Here is a 20,696-nt window from a genome sequence, read left to right as displayed (position 1 = left end):
TGTACGAGCCCCACCTTTTAGTCTCAGGGAGGGGACGTAGCGAGACCGAGGCGTACAGGAGGGGATCTGAAGGGGAAGGAATTTCTGCAGGTTCTCGTCTTTTCGGAAAAACAATCGACAGGTCGTCTCTGTCTCTGTCTCTCTCTCTGTCTCTTTCTCATCTCGTGCTGTTACCTCGAGCTGGTGGAGATGTGGGCACATCATCTCACTAAAGAGCAGTGAGGGGGTTTATTGCAACTTCGAATTCTGGAGAATCATTTGGAGACTGTGAAAGGATAAAAGGTAAGTGCATTTTTTGAAAATATTTGTGAAACTCAAGAGCCTCGTCTTGGGTTTGTCCTTGAAGACAAAGCCACTAAACGTGTATTTGCTCTAAGATTTTACACAGATTTTGAATTCTACTAACCACATCATGATACTCTCATGATAGTTTTATTGTTATGATGCTCAGATGATCAAAAAACTCTGTGTCCCAAACAACTTCACTAATATGAAAGGGCCCGGGTTTAATTTATCAAGCATCAAAAAGGTCACATCTGAATCTCTGTAGTTGAAACAAAGACTCTACTGTGGCCTGCAGGAAGTGATAAGTGCATATCAGGAGTGAAAATCTCTGTCCCGTCTCTCTCCTCCAACCTGAACTCTGCATGATAATCCCCATGTGTCGCCCTGTCTCCTTCTCCTTCCTTTTCTCTATCCCGGCCTCCCCTCCATGTTGTTTTTCCTCCGCGGCTTCGCACTCTTCTCTGCCTTGTTCTGGCTTGTCCATACACTCCCTCCTCGCTCTCCCTGTCAAACCTCTTCTGCTGTTGTTTTTTCCTCTGCACGCACGTCAAAGATCTGCATGGAAAATATCTGCTTTCCGTTTCAGGAATAAAGGCCTGTCGTCTCAGAGGATCCGTTGAAAGAAGGACTGACTCTTGGTGTGGATTAATTACGGGCGAATATGGCCTTCTTGTCCAAGAAGTACCTTTTCCCCCTCCTCTCCCTCCTGTATGCGCCTCTCACATGTCTATGCCAGTCAACCAACAACACCTCAACCGACCAGACCACTTCCTCAAACACCACTTCCCCGAGAAGTGTCCGAGGCTGCGGTTCAGGACTGAATCCAATATACAGGTTCTTGTGTGACCGCCGGGCAGCATGGGGGATTGTGCTGGAGACCTTGACCACTGCAGGGTTCATCGTCAGCATAGTTCTCTTCTTAGCCCTGATAATCTGGTCGCTCAGCATCTGCTGCTCGTCCCGGTACGCGCGCAGCAGCATCGGCAGCGCGGTGGCCAGCATGTCCATGTTCTTGTTGGCCACAGCCGGGATCTTCGGCATCACCTTCGCCTTCATCATCACCCTCACCCCACAGACCTGCCCCACCAGGATCTTCCTCTTCCCCGTGCTCTTCGCCCTGGCCTTCTCCTGCCTGCTGGCCCGCTGCCTCGCCCTGCTGGGCTTTGCGGCCACTCGGGGTTGGGGCGAGCCCGCCGTGGCTCTGGGCCTCTTCACCGTGCAGATTATCATTTCCACCCAGTGGCTGATCATAGTGCTGGTCCGGGACGAGAAACCTTGCGAGTACAGCCAGCCAGAATTCGCCATGATGCAAATCTACGTGCTGTGCCTCCTGGCGACCGGCTTGTTCCTGTCCCTGCACATCATGTGCCGCGCCTGCTGCACGTACAGCTACAGCTACACGGGTGCCACCCACAGCCAGTGGAGGGCTCAGGCCGCGCTGCTCTTCTTCACGCTCCTGCTCTCCGCCTGCATCTGGGTGGTGTGGATCACGATGCTCACCAGGGGAAACGTCGAGCTGGGCCGTCGGCCGAGGTGGGACGACCCAGTCCTTAGCATCGCCTTGGTGGCCAACGGCTGGGTGCTGCTGATGGGCCACGGTTTGTCCCAAGTCACCTTTTTATGCAGGGGGGAGGCCATGTCGAAGGATCTGCCTCTGAGCTTCGCGGGCTGGACCAGGCCCAACGCTGACAGCCCAGAACTGAGCAGCCAGAAGGAAGGGAAAGAAAATGGAAGCTTTGAGAACGAAGCGGAAACCGGCAGAGGTGAGATTCTGTTCTACTGGTGCTGGCGTCAAACCAAAACTTTAAGCTTAGCTTTGACTGTCTGACTTTTATGGTGACACCCGTTTTCCTTGGAGTCCATTTTATATGTACGTAAGTAAAGCTGAGCTAACACACATACAACAAAAATGTACTTCAGTTTGTGTATCAAAGCACCAAGAGCCAAACGGTTCGTTCTGCATTTTAATCTAAAACCAACTTCTGCCAAGAATGTCCCATTATGTCCAAGATTGTTTGTCTCCTCCAAATAAACATTAGGTTACCTGCGTAACCCCGGTTGTCTGAGTAGACAATGGGTGACACGAATGAGTGTCTCATTTTGGAAACATTGTAGGTGTTCCCAGGTTAGGGTTAGGTAAGATATAACAAAGGCTATGAAAGAGAATTAAACTTAAGCTTTACATCTCGCCTTATTCACTCTTTCGATAGTGAGTCATCTCCACCTTAACGTTTCTCAAACTTATAAAACAGACGAGCATGTAAGCTAGCTGCTAGCTGACCTGATGAAACTGACCTATCCACAGATGTTGTTTTTAATTGAGAGTATTAAGGAATACTAATAATTTGCACATATTTGCGAGGTGGTAACGTAAGTGAATCGTTGTTTTCAGTATCTGGTAAGCATCTGTTGTCTACAGCAGCTTGGGGAAATTTTAGCCTGTTCCTTCAGGACAGAACCATTTCAGTTCTGCTGCTGTCTGCTGATGTTTTGAGTCATTTTTATGCAAAAAAAAAAAAAAAAAAAAAAAGCACTGCAAGTGACTCTAATATAAACCATAAGATTTGCCTCACAAGCAGCTTTAGCTCAACATAAAACTGAGAAACCGTATTTTTTTCCTTACTTTTCATTTGCAAGGGAAAATTTTGCAAATGACATGACCAAAGTGCACACTAAGCTCTTCTCCAGCGTTACAAATGAACCGTGGCATCAGTCAGCTTGGCTCTCAGCGTGGTTCTTTATGATGAACGATATATAACGACCTGATAATGAGCCATCAACTGACTCACACTTGTCCCTTCAGGCAGGCGACCTGCGCCGAAGCTGCAATCACCCTACGAGTCTGAGTTCTCCATGACAGTGAGTATTAAACCACCTTTTTATTACTGTAAAGTTAATGAGAGCACTTTCCATCATGGGGCAATAACAGGAATTGTGATGTGTGTTGCAGGAAATCGACCCGGACAAAGATTATACCATTCCTCGGCCTCAGACCACCAACTTCAATGAGCCATACGATGAATATTACGGACACAATTAGAACTTTATGTCTGACACATACTAATTTCCACAAAAGTGGAGAAAAGGTGATGAAAGTCGTGCACTAATCTCTTCTGAAAGTATGAAGTGTCTTGTCCAAATGTAAATAGTTTTATAGGGGCTGTAAGGAAGTCCTAAAAAGCAAAAAAAAAAAAAAAAAAAAAAAATAGTTTTATGATGAAGCTGTTAGGGTTCTGATAGTCCAGCTTTCTTCTGGTGGAAAATCCACATGACAAATCCTTGGCGAGCCTCTGTCATGGTGTGTGCATAATACGTATTGTGCACTGCTCAGATGGTATACAACAGCCCTGAGGTGAAAGAGGAGGCGTGAAACTGTCAGTGTGAAGGTGCTGAGCAGAGCAGAGGCTTCTGCACCAAAGAGGAGACGAGGGAGGACGATGAGATGAGACGAGACAGGAGGAGGAGGAGGCGGAGGACAGGACGGGAGCGCCTGTGCCGTCACTGATCAACATCTTCATACTCAAAGTTGCGGCAGTAGGGATGCGGTGTGTGCATAGAAATGTGTGAGGAGTCTTTTTGTAATTGTTTTTTAAGATCACTTTATATATATATATATATATATATAGATATATATTATCAATAAAAAGTTCTGCTTCACATTTGCTCTAAATACCTACTGCAAACACAATGATAGTGATGCCCGTGTGGCAGCGTCACTGTTTAACCACCAGGGGGCAACATCTGGACACTCCAGACTGATGCAGAGCTGCTGCAGATGAAGGGAACAGACATAAATATCAGGCATGCTCAAAGCAAAGAAAGACTAGATACCCCTGTTGGTAATCATAATAAAATTTACAACTTATAAAATGGTCTTTAAGAGATTAAGCTAAATAACTAATTAATTAGGTAGATCTTCATCTGAAGTTACTCTAAGCTCTAGCTATAATAGGAGAGGATCTCAAGGTGCAGCCGGGGAAACCTCAGAAATGCTCGGCTTTTTGCGGATGATGTGGTTCTGTTGGTTTCCAAAAGACCGCACTGGGTCAGCACCTCCACGACGCCACAGTTCGTGACTAAAGGAGGCAAACCGGACAGTTTGCCTCCTCTCCACCACGCATCAAACCGACTGCCCGTCTCCGGCTCCACGGCACCGTCACTCCTGACCAACATCCTCAGATACTTGTTTGGTTTAGGGAGGAACTAAAATGCCGGATTTGGAGGTGCTGACCCTCGCTTCACACTTTATGTGCGAATTGTAACAGCGCATGCATGAAAAACATCATGTGCAAAAAGCAGATGGAATCGCCCCCCAAAAAAGGTGGGGGAAAGACCTGGAGCCAGACCAGGAAGGGGAGCTTTGGATCAACCTGGAGCCAACTCCCTGTGACGCTGCTACCACCGGCTGCAGAAGAAGAAGGTTTTGGGGTTGGGTAGAGTGTGAACTGGGCGGCAGATCAAGGCAAGAACCTAGGAGTCATACATTGGTTCTTGGAATGTGGAAAATAGTGGATACAAGTGGCAGAACTTGTGCATAAGTGGGTTGGGTTCAGCCTTAGGGATGGGGTGAGATGGACTGTTCCCTGCAGGTAAAGATCTGCCTGGTCAATGAAGTCTCATTAGGGTTAGGGTTAGTCAGCGCTCCTAGGACAGTAGTCAGTCCTCAGAGTTAAAAATGTCTCATTGGTCGAAGGACTATCCGGTTTCTGCAGAGCTATTTTCTTTTTTTAAAACACGCCCAATAAAGAAACCCCAAAGCCTGTTACCAGACTCATATACACCAGACTAAGTATTAGATCTGGGCTCACAAAAGTGCTGATATTGTTTGCCTTTTACATCACGAGAACCTCCCGATTCAACGAGAGTTTGGAGTTTACATGAATCTGCTGCAAAAGAAAGAGGATGTTCGCCATTAAAATCAGACCTTGTTTATTTTAGTGCGTCGTGAGCCGTCATCCACAAAGGTCAACTCAGACACAATCTCTGCCTTTTCTATCTCACTGCCTCCAATCTATTCTTCCAATTAGCCCCGACTTCAATTACTCGCGGAGAGCATGCCATCAAACTGGCAATTGGCCTCTTGCGCATTAGAGCAATTAGCAGGGATATGAGGTTTTCCCGCCACATCCAGCACCATTTACGCCCATTAACTCCAGATGCAATTAAAGATCGCTCCAGATTGTTCCCCCTCGGCGGCGATGAGGAAGTTTGGAGGGTGCGCGGAGGGAACAGAAAGTCAAGAGTTGACACTGATGCAGCTCGTCGTGCAATCGGCGCCCGCATCAATCATCTGACTCACACGGGCTAATGTGGCACCGAGAAGGAAAAAGTTCCTCGGCCATTACGGGCTGTTTCTCTTTGGAGGTTTATGCGCCATTTGCAGCAGCTAAAAAAAACACAATCACAGGAAGGAAATGGAACTCAGAATGTGCTTCGACAACCTGAGAAGAAGAGATGGCAAAAATAAAGAAATAAAGAAATAAATATCCAAAGGCCGTCATTAAAAACCAAACAGTTTATTTATTATATACATTCAATAATAATGAAGAGAATAAACAGAAGGCAGACACAATGATGGCAAAAATAAAACATTGTGAGAAAATACACTTGTAAAAAAAAAAAAAAATCACTTGGATGACTGAGCTTTTGTAGAGCATGTGACCCCCCCCCAAAAAATAAAATAAAATAAAATAAAAAAGAAAAATACAGAATAACTCCACATGCAGTTCAAACCCATTTATTAAATGGCTATACAGCAACTCCCACCCAGACGGACGACTTGCGCAGATTGGGAGCAGTGGGCAGGGGGGACGGGACGGGAGGCTGGATGGAGGCGAAGGGGGGGTCAGGTTTGCTTATATATATATATATATATATATATATACACACACACACATATATATATATATATCGCTGCCTTCCGAATGAGATCAACTCCCAATTAGAGGAAACAAAACAAAAAGAAGAAAGAAAAAGAAACGTGCAGGAGGAGACTCTGCAGCACAGTCACGGCCGCCACCGTTTCAACCCTGTGCAGGAACTTTTATTTCTACAGACCGATAACGACGTGGGCCATTTTTTTTTTTTTTTAATATCTAGATTTTTTTATTGTCATTATAAAAGCAAACCACAGCGGCCTAGACGGATCAAATTAAACTTCACACATCATCAGATATGACTGGTGGTTACCACAGAGGCGCACAGCAGAGATTATTGAAGTGGGCCGACTCGGTAAAAACAACCACTTGCTTCTCACCCACCCTCCATATCCCTCCCCCCCTGCCTCCCCCCTGAACCCCCCCCATGCTCTGACACTTCACGCTGGACCTTTACCGAGATTCCTCGTCACCCCTGTCGCCTCGCATCACATAACACTTCCTTCCTCTCGCTGCTATGTAAACACACCCGTTCCTCCTCCAGCACTATGATTTCATGCACAAATGGAAAAAAAATAAAATAAAATTAAAAAACAAAAAAACAAAAAAAAAAACCTTCCTCCTTTCTTTTTGCTTTCTCTCTCTCGTCCTTTGCTGCAAAAAGCATGCGTAGCAACACTTCTGATAATACTTGTAAGGAATAATAAGACAAAAACGAGAGGTAATTAATACTCATTTGGACCTACTGCACGCGGTTTCACAATCACACAACAACAACAACAACAACAACAACAACGACGTCATCCGTCCTCGCTCGTGTCCGCTCAACCCTGAGCAAACTGTACCCCATTAATAAAAAAACAAAAAAAAAAACAAAAAAGAGAAAGAGACAGCAGGGGGCGTTGTTCTTCTGTCAGCTGATGATTTATGGCTCAGCTTCTCACCTTCACCTGGCCGCCCTCGCTCACTGTTTCATTGTTCAGAAGGTGCCTCTGCTGGGCCTCAGGGCCTCTTTGACTCCCCTCTCCTCCCCCACATCTCTGCTAATTCACTTGTAATTTGCTGGTAAAAGCAACTCAAAGTATCCTCTCTCTATCCCTGTGCATCCCTCATGACTCCCATCTCATTTCCCTTGTCTGCAGCTTCTCACCTCTGCATCCACGCCAAGTGAAAAAATAAAAAATAAAAAATAAAAAAAACAAAATAAAAAAAAAATAATAAAAATAAATTAGCTTGAGAGCTAAATTAAAACTTGCCGGTTTCCCAAATTGCTGCAACGTCTGCTGACGCTGCCACAACACTGCAAGTACAGCTTCAGCCCACATCATCAAGAAAAACAAAATAAAAAATATATAATATAATATATATATATAGAGAGAGAGAGCGAGAAAGAGAGAGAGAGAGTGAGAAAGATGATGAAGTAGAGGAAAAAACAACCACAAATATAAGAAATACGTCAGGACCAAAAAAAAAAAAAAAAAAAATGTGCTTTCTTCGGAAAATCTTTGGAACCAAAAAAAAAAAAAAAAAAAAAGGCAAACGATAACAACACAGTGAGGATATATGGAGACACGTGCAGGACCGAGACTTGATCTGTAAATTGTCCTTATTTTTTTGTTGTTTTAATTGTTTTTTTATTTTATTTATTTTTTTTTATTTATGACGCCTTCAGATGCACCGGTAAAAGGAAAACGATGTGAAAACTATGATTATAAATAGAAAAAAAAAAAAAACAAGATCTCCCTACTCTAATCTGGGATCTGCTGACACAGACTCAGACACAGACTCCACCTGAAGCCTCAAAAAAGCCCCCGAAGGCTGGAATAATAAATACCTCAGCTGGCCGGGAGGGGACGGGGTTGGGTGTAGGGGTGTGTGGAGGGGGGGTTAACTGCAGTCCGGCTGATGATCGGCTTCCCACGTGGCCGAGGGCTAAATCTAGTTTGGTTCTTTGTCCGTCTGATCCATTCGGTAACCGCAGTACAGCTGGAATGTCTCAGGAGATAGAAAGTCCTTTTTTGGAAGCAGCGTTTCAAAGGAGCGGATCAGGGACGAGCCGTGGGCATAAGGGACAAACTGCACCTACCGGGTCAGTTCAGGTCGTGGTTGTAGTGTTGTTGCGTTTTGTTTTTAAAAAAATGCTACTAATAAATCAATGGCTCCGTTGTTTAAAGTACGTTTCAATGCATTTTTTTTGTTGTTTTTGTTTGTTTTTTTTTTTTAACAGCAAAACACAAAAGAGGCAAAGAGAACTGAGGTAATGCAGAAAAACATTATTTTTTTTTCCTTGTCGTTTTTTTTGTTTGTTTGTTTGTTTGCTTCCTTTTTTTTTTTTTTTTTTAAATGTTTTTAAGGGAAAAAGTTGGGAAATCTCAGAAAATGACAACAAAGGAATAGACATGCCATATTGTTCGTAGTTAAACAGCTCCCTCCGGCTGAGTAGTCCCAAAAAAAATAATAATAATAACATAATAACAATAAGAAGGATTCCTATGTCTTCTGCATCAAAGTGGGTGGTGGTGGTTGTGGTTGAGGTTGGGGAGGGGAGGGCGCTCTGTTTCTTTCCATTATCAACACGACGTTAAATCAGAGGGACGTCCGAGGTGGCAGCTCTGCGACGATGTAGTGTTTAAAAAAAAACAAAACAAAACAAAACAAACAAAAAGTACCTTATTTGTAGTGGTGCTGTGGCGTTAGCTCTGGGATCCGACGCTGAAGGAAAAAACGTAGAGGACTCGAATGCAAGAGTGTCTTTATATTTCTATGTCTATATAGGTCTGATTAACAGGGCAGTGGATATATAAGTTCAGAAACTCTTCGTGGGGACGGGACGAGTCGGGTGGGTCACACAGGAACAGCAGTCTTTCTCCTTTCAGGTTAAAAACGTCCCAAATCGCGGCTCCGCAGCTCAAAGTGTAGCAGGCTCCAGCTTTTTTTTTCTTTTTTTGGTTATATATATATATATATATATATATATATATATATATATATATATATATATATATATAGGAGACACTCGTGTCCTGGCAGTTTTCTTTTTCTTTTGTTTCCATGTCAGCGACAGACAGAAGAGTTTCGAGTCGATGATGTGGCAGTAGTGACCACTCTTGCCACAAAAAAAAAAAAAAAAAAGAACCAGAGAAAGGAAAAACAAAAAAACACATGATTTGTCAGTGGAGTCTGCCTGCAGAAAAATGGAGGGGAGCTCCTGCCAAACAAAGAGCTTGGAAAAGGGTTTTTTTTTTTTTTCTGTTGTTGTTTTTTGGAGGAAAGTGAAATTCCTTGGATGTGGTTCGTGGTTTTTTTGTTTTTTTTTTGTTTTTTTTAGTAAGGAGCAAACCTACTGTATCCAGCCCGATATAAACTGGCCTGAAAGAAACACACAGAAGAAACAGTCATGAAATTAAATTCTGACTATGTGTACACTTACATATGTAAAGCACTAATTTAATTTGTCCAGTTCCCATGAAATCTGGTTTGCATTTTATTATTATTATTATTATTAGTTTATTGAATTGGGACGATGCATATTAATCAACACTGATGCATTAGTCATCAGTGTAAATGGACCAGAAATTTCAGCTGTAGTCTGCATAATATTCAATAAATAAAATTAAAAAATCTTGCATATGGTGTATATTTGTACTTGTACTATTTTACTCCTACTCGTATTTTATTTTTATCTTAATTGTTTTTCACTATCTTACGCCTACTATTCTTTTTACTAGTGTTTTTTTTTTTAATGTGTAACTTAGCTACTGTGACCAAGCGATAGAGTCTTACTTTATATTTTTATGACATTACAGAAAAATCAAAAAGCAGATTCTCTCTCATCTGAAACAGATATAAAATAAACCCCCTAGAGAAATCTAATGAAAATAAAATATATATAAAAATAAATCAACCTATGTACAGGAGGGTTGGTAGTGACACAAGTATTTCTAAACGTATTCTTAACGGTATTTTAAAGGTTGTAAATTCACAATTTAAAAAAAAATAATAATAAAAAAAAATGTTGATGACTCATCCTGCACTAGGGGGCGTGTACTAATTTAATTCATAAAATTTTCACGTCACTCCCTCCCTTCTGCTCTGGGCTTTTACGATTTTATTATTGGTATTTTAAAAACATTATAATGGTATAACTTTGCAGATTAACACTTGTAAAAACCGCAAAGGAACAGAATATGGTTAATATTTTAGATTTGATAATAAACAAAAACAAAATAAAGCTGGACTTATAGAGGTTCTTAGAGATGTTTCACCTCTTATCCAAGCAGCAAGTAGCCTCTTTTACTTGGATCAGTGGGGAAAACTTTAAGTACTTGTTTTCATTTTTTTCTTATCAGATTAAAGTTAAAATATTCTAAAATATAAAAGCCTTTTCTAGTTTGTTGAACACGTTTTATATTTATGACATAATCTTCTAGAATATAATCAAACTAAAGAAAGAGCATTGAATAAGAAGGTGTGCCAAACCTTTCGAGTGTGTACATTTTAGTTTTTTGTGCTCTGTAAACCTTAAATTCTTTTTTAAATGTGTGTCGTAGGTGTTTGTGTCAGTTCTCTCTCACCATGGCTCCCACTCCGTACGCAGCAGCAGCTGGAGTTAAAGCGTGGTATGGATCTGTGGTGTACACCCGGCCATAGCTGCAAAAACACAACGGAAAGATCAGTCACTTTAGAACGAATAAAACATCCAAGTGGAGCTTCTGTACGTGCGTAGGTGCATTCAGATTAAATTAAAAGAGTTTAGTTTCTCAGTGTTCATCTGTTTCGTAAGCGCTGGGAAAGAGTCCATTTATAGCTGCTCCAAACATTTTTCTCATATCAGATCAGATCAGGTCCGTAAAAATAACTTTCCCCTCGTGTTATAAGCGTGGCTAATCGCAGCTTTAATCCGTCCAGAACTCTCTCCGCTCAGTTTCCATTTCCATTCCCAGTGAATAAGGCTGAATAAGATGCCTCCTCCATCACCAGGGTTCCCCAAGAAACTAAACTTTCTGCCTCAGAACTATTTTACTTGACTTTACCTGCTCTTCTCCATCGTTATGCTTAGAGCTTTTTCACTTCCGATACGATACCGATATTGCAGCCTTGAGTATTGTCCGACATCGATATCGATCTGATATCGGACCGATATCAGCCGACTCATATATACTTTTATTACTTATTTTGTAGTGTGCAATGTTAAAGCTTGTTAAAGTGATAGTACTCAAACAGAGAACACAGTAGGTATGAGGAAAAACTGACCCATTTATTATTAACCAATGGCTTAAATCAATTTTAACCTTATAGCCAACAAAAACAAAAACAAAAATGCACTAATCTGCAACGTCTTTTTCAGACTTAAATGAAAAATACTGCCACATGACTGACTTCACTCCTACTCCATGCTACTTTGTTGGCACCTTAGCACACGCTAGGGTGGGGAAAAAAATCGATATGGCAATATATATCGCGATACTTTTACTTACGATACAATATCGATTTTGAATGTCTTAATACTGATTTTAAAAGAAAAGGTAAAAGTCATGTTTTGCGCCAATTGGGAATAATTTCGCAATTTCTCAGGGAACTATGCAGAATATTGCAATATAATAATAATATTGCAATAATGTATCGTTTTTATTTATTTCTTTTCTTTGCTGATATTGGACCGATATCAATATCGGATCGAGACACCGCCACTCAAGTTTTTTTAAAACCACTCAACTTTCAGGTTGGATGTCGTCTCCCCACAACATGTCGACTAATTTCATTGCACCGTCTCAAAGATTTTCTGCGTGAAATTAGTTTTGTGAGATTTCTAACGACGGGATGCAGGAAATGTTTAAAAAAACATATTGGATCTTTCAAATCAAGATCAATTTGAATTGGAAAATCGAATTTTTAGCCAACGAACGAAATATTGCACATCGGTTATCTCTTTAAAAAGAGAGATTTACAGTAAACGTTGTACCGTGTTCTCTCATCTACTTGTATTCACTCGTTTCGAGCCGCGTTACAGAAGATTGAAGCTAAAGCAAGTAGAGCTCCCCCTGGTGACCGACTGCAGTATAGGTCATAAGCTCCACCTCCTCTATGTTAGTGGAGGAGTTAAAACACTAAAATACTGTTTTAGACCTGCTGAAGACCTATGCCCTATATATAAAAAAAAAAAGAAATGAGGTCAAACGCCTCAGGAGAGCTGTTGTACAGCGCTGCATGTGTCGATGTGCGTCCTGAGCCTCACCTGTCGCTGTAGGCGGCAGCAGCAGCGGTCGCTCCGGTCACGGCGGCGGGCTGGGCGTAGCGGTAGGCGGCGGCGGCGGCGGCGGCAGCGGGGTATCCTCCCTAGAAACACACACATCATGACTGACTCACACGCCTCAGAGGAGGAAGAAGAGCTGAGCTATGGTGTGAGGATGACGAGGATTAAAAAAAAAAATATGCACACAAATTTAAAAATACATACATGTTATATGTTTAAATATTATTTACAATAAAAAATAAACAAATGTCAGTATATTGCATTTGTGTCTGGAGAAGGAAGTGGTGTATCAGTGAGACAGAGAGGAAGATGAGTTAGATTACATTATTACCACTAGGGGTGAGGGAGTTAAAAACAGAGGAAGACAAATAAATAAATAAATAAATAAAAACATCTTTGTCTTGTCAGGACAGATCGATGCATCAAGAGAGCACCTACAGTTTGAGGATGGATCCTACAGGCAGCTACTGTTACTATCATTATTATCATTATTATTATTCTTGTTTGTGTTGTTTCATGTGTTTAGAACAAAGAGAAGAAGATGGGAGGAAGGGGGGGGAGGGAGGAAAGTCACACACACAAACACACCCACACAAGCCTGGACCGACTAAGATCACCTCCTCGCACTGAGACTGCATGCATGACCCAGAATTACAATTCAGACCTACTGATGAAAACAACAACAACAACAACAATAAGGCTGCATTTCTGCTCAGAACGGAAAACTGAGAGACCCCCGGCATTCTCTGAGACGCCTGCAGGACACGGAGCAGAAACAACAGAGGTGTTAGAGACAACGAGGCTTTCTGGGTGAGTGGAGTGGAAAGGAGGACATGGAGCAGGATGTCTGCATGCAGCAGCGGCAGCATCAGCATCAGCATCAGCAGCAGCAGGTCAGCACATGCTTCAGTATTCGTCCTGGGAGGGGCCGGTTAATTCAGGAAGAGTTCTCCCGTTTGAACTTTTTTTTTTTTTTTTTTATTGAGCCACTTCAGAGCATCTCTCACTGACACCGACTGAGAATTACAACAGAATAGTGCAAGAGACCTGAAGTTTATGATAAAAAGGTCTGGCAGATGGTTGAAATACATCTGAAAACGAAAAGAATTTCAGCTCGTGAAAGACACACAGTTCAGTCAGAGGACCACGTAGACTTGTAAAGGACACCGGCAGCAGCAGAGGGATGATAATTATTAACTTTGGCAACAAAATTAAAATTGTTGCATTGTGGATTTTCGCCTCCAGTCCCGTTTAATTTACCACCCTCTTGTGACCTTAGCGTACAAAAATGTCCATGTCCAAAAACTGCTGTGAAAACTTAACTGATTAGTATTTTTTTCTGATTTTTACTGCATAAATCTCCACTTCAGCACTTTACAAAACTACCAAAAATTAAATACTTGTTGAGAAATTTTAACCCTTTAAATGCCAGTTTGATTACTTAAAGTCACTGTTGTTTTTATGAAAAAGAAAATCAACAACAAAAAAACAAACAAATTAGCTAGTTTCCATAAAACTAATGTTGTGGGGTTGGGGCATTTTTTCCAAATCAGTCTTGGGTAAAATATTGACGGTATTACCAATTTTTGTGTAGCATCAGATTTAAAAAATGTCCAAAAAATGTCCCATTGACTTCCATACATATTTTAACCTTTCAGCCATGACACAATAAAATCATTCATTCTGAAATGTTGGGGTTTCATTTATGAGAAAAATGGTCAAATTTGTCATTTTTAACACTTAAATCAGCCATTTTCCCCTTTGTAGGGCCTATGCATGAAATGTTATTTCATTCGTTTTTTTTGTTCTTGTGTTATTGAACTTAGCAGGCTGTTTTAAGTGTGTGTGTGTATTCAAAGTCATAAATGCACTATTTTTTTTCTCTTTCAGGAAAATTTTGTCAGTTGGGGAAAATTTTTCCTCCACTTTTGGCCATCCAGAGGCTGTAATCTGTCCCACAACATGAATCTGTAAAATGTGCAAATTACATTGAAAACTGTAATTGAAATGGTAATGGAAACGCCTACAAATATCTAAAGCTAAAACAATTTTACTCTCTCAAGATGTGTTTTTTTCAGACGTATCGATATAAAAGTTTATCGCAAAAGTGCAATGGAAACACTTTTTTTTTTAACATTTCAACGTCACATGATGCAGGGGGTCATGTGACCAGTTCATCTAAAGTGCATTTTCCTCAAAGAATTTAAGAGAATAATCTTATGTCGCTGTTATGTGGCTGGTCCAGGTCACTTTAGACCAAACTAGGCTGTACGTGGCCCCAAGACTAACATTAGGCTTAGTTTACTCTCTGATGGGGCGTCTGCATTTTTCTGTCCTGTGATTACGCCACTTAAGCACCAGGTGGCGACGAGTCAGGCCCCGACATGAGCCGCTCAGGTAATTAAGTTAAGAATTATGGATCAACAGCTCATTTGACTGAAAGTCCTGCAGCACAGAACATAAACAAGACGTCCCGGTGGATGATGTGCAGGAGGATGAACATGGGAGAATTCTCCGGTCGCTGAGGCACGTGGCCGAGGAAATGCGTTTTGAACCGATCCCAGCCGTTGCCCAGACATGTAGTTACATTTCTGGGGAGGTGCACATTAGGTTAAGTGGTAGAGAGAGTCACGTGCAGCTCGACTATGAGCCTAAATCTGCAGGAAGGAAAGTGTTTTTTTGCAGATCATTATGAAGTTGGAGACTTTTCCCTTCCATCTTTTTTTTTTTTTTATACCATTTGACATTTGTGTGATATTTGGTCATAATTAGCACATGAAGTGAGGTCGCACCTTTGACCCCCTTTTGACTTTTGAATTGCAATCAGTTCATCTTTGAGTCCAAAGGACTCGTTTTTAATAGTGTTTAATAATACTGTTCTGCACATTTTACCGAACTTAATGGGTCAAAATCTGCACATAAATGGTCATATTAGATCAGAATACGTGTCTAAAATCACAAATTATAGACTATGCCACCAGATATTTGTGATGTACAGTGTTTATTTTGGAACTAGTGGAGATTTTGGTTTAATTCATACAAAAAAACTAGAAAAAAAGTATAATATCCAGAATTTAGCTGGTATATTCCCCAAACGGTCACGCCATGTGTCCGAGACAAGCGTACGCAAACATCTGACCACATCTGTAGGTGCTATTTTCCAACAAGAGAACAAAATAAGAGCCTGGTAAACCACGCAAAAGAGACCAGGTTCTCTTTTGAATGGACTCAACGGGACAAATGCAAGGGGCTAAAGAATTTAGTAGTTCAGTAACAAACAAACACAAACGAACAAACAAACAAACAAACAAAGCCCTTTCCCATGATTGGAAAAAAAGTGCACGTTTCAGTGAGTTAGTAGAAAAACGAAGCAAAACTTAAAGCAGTGGTAAATTTTACGTTTTTTTTTTTTTTTGTTTGTTTTTTTAATATCAACTAAAGATTCCAGATTGGAAGATGATTCATAAGGAGGATCAGAGGAGGTAGTACAGTAAAAATAATAAAATAAAAAATAAAAAACAATGCACACTGTGGGTTTTGGTGTCGAGTTGACCCTACCTGAGGCAATCTGGGACTAAGGACTGAGTCCTGAAACACTAGTCTATAGAGAGAACAGAAACAACCGTTGTCAACCTGGATCAGCACACACGCTCGAGTTCACACGCTCATACACTGACGCATCCGCCCACAGAGCAGCCCTCGTAGTGGTGTCCGAGACCCTCCATCATCCATCAGGATTTTATACACATATATATGTATATTTTCCTTTTATAAAAAACTCATTTAAAGTCATTTTCAGGCATTAATTTGAGGCTTCTAACGTGTTCTTCATCGTGGGTTGACCAGTATTGCAGGCAGCTCTGTGCAGCGAATGACCAGACGCACATGCAGAATCACCCCCAGAGGTAAAAACAAAAAAATAAAAAAAAATAAAAAAGGAGGAGAAAGCCGTGAGGGGGAGGGACAGAGATGGCGTGTCGGCTGGAGGTGGATTTACTTACGTATAAGTCTGCCGCTCCGTAAAAGCCATCCTGATACACCACACTGAGAGAGGAACGACATGGGAGAGGGAGGAGGGAGGGAGGGATGGGAGGGAGGGAGGGAGGGAGGGAGGGAGGGAGGGAGGAGGTGCACAGTGCAAACGGAGTGGTGCACAGTCCCAAAAACCAGAGTGGATGAAGGTCACAACACAGCAGAAACCAAAAAGAAAAAAAAAAACAAAAAAAAAAAAAAAGAGGAGAGAACGAGAAGAGAAAAAGAGAGAGTAGTTAATTCACACCCATGCAGCATGCAGAGGAAATACTACTTCCATGTGAGCTCCACGACCAAAAACATTAAACAGATTGAGCTAAAATTGGATCGTAAAAAACGCTATTGTTCCCCAGCTTCAAGAAAAAAAAAAAAAAAAAAAGGCAATAAACGGCCACTTTGCACAGATCATTTCATAAGAAAATTAAGTCTGGATATTGCTTTTTTTTTTTTTTTTTGTGGAGCAGATACACCGAGTCTGTTCAGACCTCGCAGGAAGATCAGATCACAGCAATAAGATGTAGGATGCATTGAGATCAGGTTTGGGACGTATTTGACCTCGTTCCTTTGACACTCAGAGCGTTTACGTGCACAGATTAATAGAGCGATGCTCAAAATTCACCTTTCTGAATGAGTTTACATGCAGCTGAGAAAATCAAATAACTGACAGGAACATGTTCTCCTCCTCCACACTAGGTGGCGATATGCGTCTTTTCAACCAGTCAATACAACGTTAATACAGCGCCTTTTTTGGATGACCTATTACTTCATATAAGTAGTTCACATAAGATAATAGTTTATAATAGTTCAGCTTTTTAATGTGCGCGCTACTTTTGGTGCAGATAACATGGCGCTATTTCTTCTTCTTCTTCTGCACCCGACTTTCTTGAATGTTTCCGTTCCGGCGTTGTGGTTGTGGAGCAAGCGCACACGCATTGTCTAATTAAACTAGTAAAAATTATCTGGGTGTCTTAATCGAATAAGGAGCACTCTGTTTCTTAGTTGGAGCGACGTGATTACATGCGCTTAAGTTGTCCAGTTAAAGTCGGTTTAAGGCAGTAATTTGTTTTTTGTGTGAGTGTGAACACACAATTAGTTCTGAGTCACATTAAAGACACATTTTTTCCTCATTTATTGGTAAAAATAAAACACCACGATTATAAATGACGGTCTGGTCTTTTTATTTTTACTTTTATGTGCAACTAATCTACTGTGACCAAGTAATTTCCTTCGTGGATCATTAAATTAGTTTTTAGTAATGAGAGACTTTTTTTACAATATTCTGCCTCGTAGCTGTTAGCGAACCACAAGATAAATAAATCTAAAGGTGGTTTTTAGAGTCTACGCCAGCGTGAGTCATTTAGTCATTTAACAACACCACCCACACACTAGGTGGCGACGTCTTTTTTGCCAGTCAAGTTATTTATAGTTTCCACTTTTCGCTTCACTTTTAAGAAAATTAAAAAGTATTAAATATTAGAACGTGTGATTCTGTCATTAAGGAATCGCATGAGGTTAATTGTTGACGTGATCATGTTGATGTGTCTTTTATTTCCATTTATTACTGGAGTTTTGCAGGTTTCTAAAATAACATCAGGGCTGGATCGGATCTTAATGCAAAAGTCTGAACAGGACCTCAGAGAAGGTATTTCCTGAACCCCCCCTCCCTCTCTGATTTCATCTTAATTTAAACGACATTACATCATGTAGCTGTTAAACCCAATCCCGCTTTGATTTCAATATCACAACCCCATTACCCAATCATCACGGCACAGCAACAACATGCACAAAAAGCAGATGACGGTAAACCTGAGTAATCTGCAGCACAATGCGCGCACAAGGTGACTGCTGCAGTGTAAATGGATAAATGTGTTCGGTGTGTTTATGCAAATCTGCCGCTGGCAGTCTGTGTGTGTGTGTGTGTGTGTGTGTTTATTCAAATGAGGCCTCGATGGTGCAATCCCATCAGTGTGTCATATTGTGAGTCGAATGACTGATGTGCCAATTGGGCTGCTGCAAAGAGCGAATAAGTGTGAATAATGTTTGAGCTCCAGGAGCGAATGAGCACAGCTGCGCCGAACGCAGACCTGGTCAAACAGGATTACGGGGACGTGATTCACGAGGTGACGCTCGACGGATTTACTCCTGAGCCGCGGCGGTTTTATTTTGAAAGTGTTTTCGTGTTCGGGGAAGGCAGCGAGGTCGACAGCTCTTACCCAGGGTAGGCGGGGATGGCAGGTTGAGGCACGGCGGCGCGCACGGCGCTGTAGACGGGCCGGCCTCGGCCTCGGAGGTGGGCGCCACGGAACGCCGCCGCCGCCGCCGTCGTGGCGGCCGCCGCCGCTGACGGGTAAGGAAACCCTGGGACTGGAGCGGAGAAGGAAAAAAAAAGGTCAAATGATTTAAAATACAAGAAATCCTGAACCTGAACTTTTTGGTGTGTTGGCAATTTAATCATTTAATTCAGCTTCTATTAGTTATATATTCTAACTCTAACTCAAAATTTCAGACTTATATTAACACAGAAGTGTTCATGTTACAGGTTAACTCGGAGCTGAACATTAAAATATGTGCAACAGATATTTATTTTTTATTTTAAAAGCAGTAATTTCTGAGTTTCATAACTCAAAGCTCATTTTTCCCAAGGTGTCTTGAATGCAGCATTAGCTGGATCCCAACCTAGTTTTCCCTTCTTCTGATTGGCTAATGATGTTAGTTTGAAGAGGGAAAGTTGTGTTAATCTCATCCTACATCCATCAACAAGTTCTTGTTCCTTCTAATTGTTGATGTTTTTTTTAAACTGCGATCACATGCCGGATATCCAGTTTGGTGCTGAAATATATAAAAGCCCTAATAATAGAAGGAGACCCTGTAGGAATGAGGAGGAATAAAAAAGAGCACAGAGGGATTCATTTCAATGCCAGGCCAGCGGCGCATTAATAGAAATTAAAGACTGGAACGTGGCGGGAATGTAAAGCAGGCTCTCGTCCTCACCTGCGTAGATCTCCGGTCCGTACACGGCTCCAACCATAGGACTCAATTTCCACCCTGCTGATGGTCACAGAGACGAGAGAGAGAGGGCAAATATTTAATAGAGGCACTTTACGAACGTGGTAAAGAGAGGGGTGACTTACACTGTGTCTCGTTTATTATTCACATATTCAAAGCCAGTTATTCATCTCGATTTCTGCCATTAATCATTCACTAACCTCTTACTGTTACTGTAACATTCGCCTTAGTTAATTCAAGGTGTAAAGCAAAAGGAACCTGACAGCTGCTCTTGAACCATTGGAGTAAATACGTGGTTTAGGGCTGTTAATAAAATAATAAAAAAATAATAAAACCTTGGGCGCTGAAATGGGATAAAACAAAAGCAACTCTTGCACGTACACTCATCAGGCATAACATTATGACCCCTCCTGTTGGTTGCTAGTTGGCGGCTAATCTGCTGGCTGTTCCTCCAGTTGGACTGAGCTTCTAAATGTGTCTTGCCCCAAGTCTTGGCACAAGGGAGAAGTGTTGGTTGCCATTTGGCTACTGCTGTTGGCTAGTCTAGTTAGCTGGTGTCTTCTTGTTGGTTGCCGACTGTTAACCTGCTAGTCAGTTTTTGGGGACTGTAACATCTCATCCTGTGTAATAATGACTGCCCACTGACAGGAGAATGAAATACCATCGATCATCTTGTGACAATTCACTGTTCTGTTGGGACACTTTTGGACCTGGCGTTCATTCGCGTGGATGCTACTTAGACATGTAGCACCAACCTAGACCAGACCAGACCAGACCAGGAACTCCCCAAATCCATAGCAATGGTCCTGTTTGATGGGAGCAGCCACAAAAACACCTTAGGAACAACTGAAAGAGACATGAGCACAAGGTGTCGACCTGACCTGATCCCAAACTGACCAACTATCCTTGGGATGATCCACAGAGGCCCCTTCCCTCAACCCATAGGACCTAAATGCCCCTAACAACACCCATATGTTGCCCCTAACAACACTGGACTTAAATGCCCCAACAACGTTATGCCAGATACCATAGGACACCCACAGAAAGGCCCATGTCCATTATCTGATGAGTCACAAACAAGGTAGGTGGTCATAATGTTGTGCCTGGTTGGTGTACAACCTAATCTGGGGGCTATAAGAGACACTTAAAATGGTTTGTTGGTTCCAATTAACACAAAAGAAGACGGTTATGGACACTACATAGATTCCCCCCATGTCTCTGGTGTGGGTCCGTGTGGATGTTCG

General features: G+C 41.8%; 2 protein-coding genes across 8 annotated transcripts in view; one reads left to right on the top strand and one right to left on the bottom strand.

The window, feature by feature from the left end:
* Window positions 1-6,759, top strand: LOC124998466 (G-protein coupled receptor family C group 5 member D). 2 transcript variants are annotated; one of them, XM_047572900.1, is made up of 4 exons: window positions 1-282; window positions 872-2,048; window positions 3,089-3,144; window positions 3,215-6,759. In XM_047572900.1, the coding sequence occupies exons 2-4, from the start codon at window positions 947-949 to the stop codon at window positions 3,221-3,223; spliced, it is 1,167 nt and encodes a 388-aa protein (XP_047428856.1). In that variant the 5' UTR covers window positions 1-282; window positions 872-946; the 3' UTR covers window positions 3,224-6,759. The 2 variants fall into 2 exon arrangements, with proteins under 2 accessions (XP_047428856.1, XP_047428855.1); XM_047572899.1 differs by having other exon boundaries at window positions 13-282; window positions 3,236-6,759.
* LOC124998465 (RNA binding protein fox-1 homolog 2-like) overlaps window positions 5,786-20,696 on the bottom strand; it is a 64,649-nt gene continuing 49,738 nt past the window's right edge. For 3 of the 6 annotated variants that reach the window (XM_047572896.1, XM_047572892.1, XM_047572897.1), the window contains 6 exons: window positions 19,438-19,494; window positions 18,660-18,810; window positions 16,416-16,458; window positions 12,397-12,497; window positions 10,736-10,811; window positions 5,786-9,530 (listed from right to left, as the gene is read on the bottom strand). In XM_047572896.1, coding sequence (XP_047428852.1) covers window positions 9,486-9,530; window positions 10,736-10,811; window positions 12,397-12,497; window positions 16,416-16,458; window positions 18,660-18,810; window positions 19,438-19,494 — 473 coding nt within the window. In that variant the 3' untranslated portion in view covers window positions 5,786-9,485. Of the gene's footprint in view, window positions 9,531-10,735; window positions 10,812-12,396; window positions 12,498-15,846; window positions 16,016-16,415; window positions 16,459-18,659; window positions 18,811-19,437; window positions 19,495-20,696 lie in introns of those variants that run through there. The other 3 variants (XM_047572894.1, XM_047572895.1, XM_047572898.1) reach the window with 3 other exon arrangements.

Source organism: Mugil cephalus, chromosome 20, assembly GCF_022458985.1.
Source record: "Mugil cephalus isolate CIBA_MC_2020 chromosome 20, CIBA_Mcephalus_1.1, whole genome shotgun sequence".
NCBI lineage: Eukaryota > Metazoa > Chordata > Actinopteri > Mugiliformes > Mugilidae > Mugil > Mugil cephalus.
The sequence above is the reverse complement of the archived record's forward strand: the minus strand, read 5'-3'. Positions and strand labels throughout refer to the sequence as shown.